Below are 5,756 nucleotides of genomic sequence, written 5' to 3' on the forward strand. Positions count from 1 at the left end.
TAATATTGTTTGTTTTTCATATCCACTAGCGACTTCTAACGTAGTTAAAAGAATTTTGGTGGCAAAAATGTATATATCCTTTTTGAATCCAGGACTTGCCATTTTCAAGCACAACGTCACCAAAAATAATTTAATTTTAAAAAAAAAAATATTTGGAATTGGATTTATTTACAAAATTACAAAATATCTTAGATGTTGGCATTTTAAAGACATACTTAGCATGTGGAAACAATTTTTGGAAAAAAAAATGATGTATTAAAAAGTCTAAAAAAAACAGAGATTACATATATTGAAACTGTCCTTGTAGCCCCTTTATAGATAAAACAATGGCTAAAGTTATATTATTGTAGCCTAAGTCATTTAAACTTGCTGGAATCTTTAGCCTTCAAAGTAGCAAACCTAGTGGGTTTAGTGAGAGCAATGCTAGTTGAACATATATGCTCTATGTATTGTTTGCGTGACTTGAACCCACGAGCTTTCAAGTCCTTTGGCGTGATTTTGGTCCTTTTAACCATAGCATCAACATTTATCTTTTTTGTTTTCTGTGGAAATTAAAACATTATCAATAAATATCAAAATCCACATAGATATAATGAAAATATGCTGACCATGTAACGAATATGAAAATACATTTCATTGACTAGCTATCAATAAATATCAAAATCTATATAGATATAATGAGAATATGGTGAACATCTAAGGAATATGAAAAGAAATTACATTAACTAGTCATAAAAAAATACGTCAATGTTATTATGAGCTAAGATATGTAGTATATAACTTACCTCTCCTAATTTATCTTGAAGTCTAGGTGAATGCCGCAATGGTTGAGGAGAATGTGATTTTTGCTGAGTATCATGTCCACCATCATACATGTGCAAAGGTGTTTTAGGAGATGTATATTCATTACTCTGAACATTAGATTATACATAGATATAAGTATGTGAATCAAAAAGAATTAAATGTAAAAATATGATAAAATTATAAGAGTATAAATAAATATAGTCTTACCTTGCATTGTGACATTGGACATGAAGATGGTTGTAGCATTTGAACCATTTCATTTCCATTCTTCTTAAGGCTTCTACAAGGGGTTTTCATTGATTGTGATGGTTCCAAAGGGAACACCTGCACCATAAATAAGAAATAACACACACGCACATAATAAAAAAAAATCAAAGATAAGGATATATAATACAGGACATCCATTTCTCATCCCATCATTATGGTAAAACATAACAATTTAATCCCATCATTATGGTAAAACATAACAATTTATATATTAATATTTTCGCTGGAATAGGTTATATGGATTAAAAACTTACTGGCCCAGTAACCCCTTGAAAACCTTGAAATCTAGGTGAGCGTCGCAATGGTTGGTGGCTTGAATTTGGGGAATTTTGTTGATTAGGCTATGCATATCAATAACAATGAGAAATTAGTATACAATTATAATAAATATAAATATTATTTAATGTTAAAATGTCTAAAAAATTAATATCTGCAAAAAAATGGACTCAACTGTGTTGTCATTGTCCTGATTGGTTTCATCAAAGTTTAATATATGGCTGTGCCCATCTGATCCTTCTTCCCCCACATCATCGGGAACCTCAGTGCTTGCTTTCTCTTTTATAGCAATATCTATGCGCTTCATTGTCTGCATGCGTCTACGAGGTAGACTCTGATCCCAACGTTGAATTTTTTCACAAATCCTTTGCTTCGAAGTGTCATTAAGCTGATCAAATGTAGCAACTGACTGTGAAAACAAGTTTCAATGAATTTAGTCCACAACAATAAATTAATATTAATAGAAAACATATACAGATAAATACTAATAAATACTTACAGCTGAATGAATTTCTTCATTGACAATATTAATAAAAAATCATATACAAATAAATACTAATAAATACTTACAGCTGAAAGAATTTCTTCATTGACAAATCTTTTATATGCTTGTTGTCGTGCACGACATAGCCTTGCATCTAAGTCATATTGTATTTTGGCATTTTGCCTTTTAACTGCACTTGTTGATTTGACCGCCCATGTAGCATTTGCATCTCTTGCTCGACCTCTTTGACGTGGAGGAATTGGTGGGAGATTGTGGGTGGTAGCGCGATGATGATTAAGGCCAGATAGCTTAGATCGACTCAAATTCCCCGCACAGCCACCAACAAGACAAGTGAACACTTGCTTGGTGCCTTTGATAGTTACCTCCCATTCATGTCTAATTTCCTCCATTTTCTTACTTCCTTATAAATGAATATGTAAACAACAATGTTGTTAAAAACATCATAAAAACAGATTAAAATAAAAATCAATATTCATATCTATTTTTTTGTGGTCACTGTTGCACATCCGGCAAGGACAAAGTCTGTAAGTGCTTTCATCCACTGATTTTAGTCTGATTTTAGTTTAACGATTATGTTTTTTTCTTTGGAATTTCTTGAAAGAAAAAAATTGCAGAGATTTTAGTAAATGTAAATAAAAATTATGTGTTTTTGACGGTGTTAAATTTATTTCTTAGAGTAGCTTCAAACTGCATTATCATTGGCATTATTAAAGGGCCCATTGGGCTGTTCATCACTTCTTGTGGGAGCCTAAGGATGAAATCTGGGGTGTTGCAGCCAACCAAAAACTGTGCAACCTCATTGCTGAAGTTGTTACAGTTATGGTGCAACAAACTATATGTTTCAGCTGTATAGCGAGGGCTTATTTCTTCCAGGAATTCTTCAAACATTTCCATCGGGACGTGAGTGACACCCAACTCAACCACTTTCCACGGTTTTCCATAAGGAGTTTGCCCTGTAGGGCTGTGTTGAATACCACCCCCAAAGTAATACACCTTCCCATAAACTACCACACCGGTATGCCAAATTCCTTCAATGGCTTTTCCAAGAAAACTAGTTGAGAGTTGACGAGCAAGTATTCAAACACTGTATTTACAAAAATAAAATTTTTGAGATTTTTACCCAAATCCAAAATTCACTATAATAATAACATGTTTAGATCTTTGTGGCAATTGGATTGGATCACTTTGTGGGATATACTCCAGACAATCGAAAGGTGAAAACAGAAATAAATTTTAGATTCCATGGATTAGTTCTGTTTTGTGATTAAATTTCCTGTGAAATTATATTTTTAAGAGTATTGAGTTGATTTTGAAAATGGACAGCTTCCGTCTCAACACCAGCTATTGTTTGCATCTCGTTGGGTTCAGTTTTATTAGTATGTATGATCATTATAGCTCTCTACCGTTCAAATCAGCCTAAGCCATTTACTAAAGGGGATGCGAACAAAATGGGTCAAGGTATTATTTCTCTGGATCATATCATGGATTTAAGAATTATATCAACATCAATATGTGTCCTTTGTTTAAAAAATGCTTTGATGTCCTGACCAGGTTCTCCAAGGTTAGTAATATTGCACATGGACATGGCCCTTCTCATGTATGATGACATAATGCAGATTCAGAGATGCCTAACATCTGCTTCATTAGTTTCTGACCATCTCATGGCCTTTCTCTACAATGAGAGCCCCGCTGAGGTATTCAAACCTCGAAACCTTTCCCTACTGATTAGGTATCTAACCCTTCAAGTTCTCGCTATTGGATTTCAACTGAACGTGTAATGCGTTTATGAATAAGGACCGGGATATTTTTTTATAGTAAAGTACTTTGGATTTGGAGTTGTTATTACAACTATGAATTCTTTTTAATGAAAACAGTTTTTTTTTTTTAAAGAAGAGGTGGTTAAGCGTTCACTTTTTCTTTGGTAATTAGGTATTTAAGCTTTCAATTTCTCCGTATTGAGTTCCAGGTAAGGATGCTTGTGAGAATATGACGTGGAATATTTCTATATTAAACTCTTTCGAATTGTTTTTACGACTGAAAATTTTTATTAGTAGGTTTTCTCAACTGAGCAAAGTTTATAAATGTATTCTCAAGAATTGTAAGACAATTGCTATTAAAAGACTATATATACACACACCATCGACAAAGTTTGCGGGAATTCGAAACTGAGTTAGAGACTGTTGGAAGCATCTTGTATTTATTTTTCATAACAAATTTGCATGATGATGAATATCACCCAGGTATTCTTTCAATTGGAGGAACAAATCAACAAAGCAAAACGGCGAGAAACATGAAAATAATTTATTCAAAGACAGGCAAAACGTGAGAATAAAGCTAGATCAGTGCATCGACGCAAGAATCTACCATTCTGGACTGGGCAGTTTTTCTCGTGAAGAATCAAAAGGCCTGATCAAGTTTTCCAATAATAGAATCGGCTATTTTAAGCCGATACGCCAAACAAACTATCGTTCAAACGCGCAAACAAAGCTTGAACAGGAGAAGGTAACAAAGCAACTTAAAAGATCCAAGAAAATAAAAGGCCGCTTCAGCTAAACGCCGCATATTGCACGATCGAAAAAGATAAAAATGCAGCACGCCTAAAAGGCCGTAGCACGGAGGCAGAGGGTTTAAGCCGACGAACTTCAAACCGCCTCACCCCTGCGGCCGTCTGAGAAAACCCAAGCCCCCTCTCCGCCCTAAAAGAAACAACCTGAACTTTCACACTTACTTAACTATAACTGAATTCAACAAATAAAAAGCAATAAAATGTGTCCACAAAAATCGGCGATGAAATCAAATTATCTCCAATAACAATGAAAACGAAATCCCTTACGTACAAATCACATACAAGAGAGGATTTACAGGGCGGATTAACTTAATAAGCAGTCAAAAATATATGTTTTACAGTATAAATTCCATTACAGTATATATTTTGGAACACAATTTAACTTCCGTTTGCTAAAAACTAGAACTAGTACATCCACCATTTACTGAAGATGTAGCAGCACTAACCTTGCAGACCGCTGCTCTCGATAACTAGTGGCCAGGTGCTCCAGGTCTGCTCTGTTCCGAATTGCCGAATTGAACTGCAGATAATCTGCCGGGACTTTGAAGGCCGGAGGAGGTTGGTGAGCTCTCCCCTCCGGCATTAATCCTGATGCCATCAATACGATGTGAGGGATGTCCTGGGAACTGCAAGGTTGGCGGCGGATCCATACTTCGGCAGATTTACTTCATCAATACAATGCCATGAATGAACTGCAAGGTTGGCGGCGGGCAGGTCGGAGAGGGCTTTTTGCTGGGCAGCCGGAAAGGTATGGTCGATGCCGTCGATGCTGTCGCCGGGCTCTGACAGAGGTACCCTCCATAGCATTAACTTTGCTATGGGGGTGGAAATAGGAATTGCCGACAGCCAATCCCCGACGACGGAAAATTCAAATTCCTCGACGCCAGAAAATGTGCAGGATGCACCAGCGCAGATAATGACTCAGGAGAACGAAAACGGGCATACAATGCAACAACAGTAAATCTCATATACACACCACCATTGACCAAGCCTAAGCCGAAAGTCTGAACATGGTTTGGAAATGATGAAGAATTTCTTAAGAAAGTTGATAATTATCCCCCACCAGTCTGAGAAAGCTGACCCCGGCATAAAGCTCGAGCATACCGAGTGGAGAGCACCAATGTCGATGACAGAGCTTCAATTATCATAACCAAATTTGCAGACCCAGCCCAGAAGGATTACTGCTGAAAAATAGTTATACACCAGTAGAATAGGACCGAAACCGAAGCGAGAACTATGGAAAAGAGCCTCAAAATGCTCAGTCTCGTCCACCCAGGAAGTGGCTTGATATGGAGCCAGAACCTCCAACAGCAACCAAAAGGTGTGGAATAAGGAAGA

General features: G+C 36.3%; 1 protein-coding gene and 1 long non-coding RNA gene across 3 annotated transcripts; one reads left to right on the plus strand and one right to left on the minus strand.

Annotated features, from left to right (window-relative positions):
- Positions 1 to 228: 228 nt before the first annotated feature.
- LOC149185022 (uncharacterized) lies at positions 229 to 2,254 on the minus strand. Of its 2 annotated transcripts, none has more exons than XM_089417758.1 (6): positions 1,918 to 2,254; positions 1,523 to 1,756; positions 1,326 to 1,412; positions 1,012 to 1,128; positions 786 to 848; positions 229 to 542 (listed from the first exon to the last, which is right to left on the minus strand). In XM_089417758.1, the coding sequence occupies exons 1-6, from the start codon at positions 2,239 to 2,241 to the stop codon at positions 357 to 359; spliced, it is 1,011 nt and encodes a 336-aa protein (XP_089273884.1). In that variant the 5' UTR covers positions 2,242 to 2,254; the 3' UTR covers positions 229 to 356. The 2 variants fall into 2 exon arrangements, with proteins under 2 accessions (XP_089273884.1, XP_089273883.1); XM_089417757.1 differs by having other exon boundaries at positions 786 to 911.
- A 753-nt stretch (positions 2,255 to 3,007) lies between these two features.
- On the plus strand, positions 3,008 to 3,467 carry LOC149185023 (uncharacterized). Its single transcript, XR_016257346.1, has 3 exons — positions 3,008 to 3,066; positions 3,176 to 3,310; positions 3,404 to 3,467. It is a non-coding gene; the product is annotated as an uncharacterized LOC149185023 (long non-coding RNA).
- Positions 3,468 to 5,756: the final 2,289 nt, after the last annotated feature.

This window comes from Pinus tabuliformis, chromosome 3_2 (genome assembly GCF_031772625.1).
Source record: "Pinus tabuliformis cultivar Carrire ecotype Pingquan chromosome 3_2, CPIR1, whole genome shotgun sequence".
Classification (NCBI taxonomy): Eukaryota; Viridiplantae; Streptophyta; class Pinopsida; order Pinales; family Pinaceae; genus Pinus; species Pinus tabuliformis.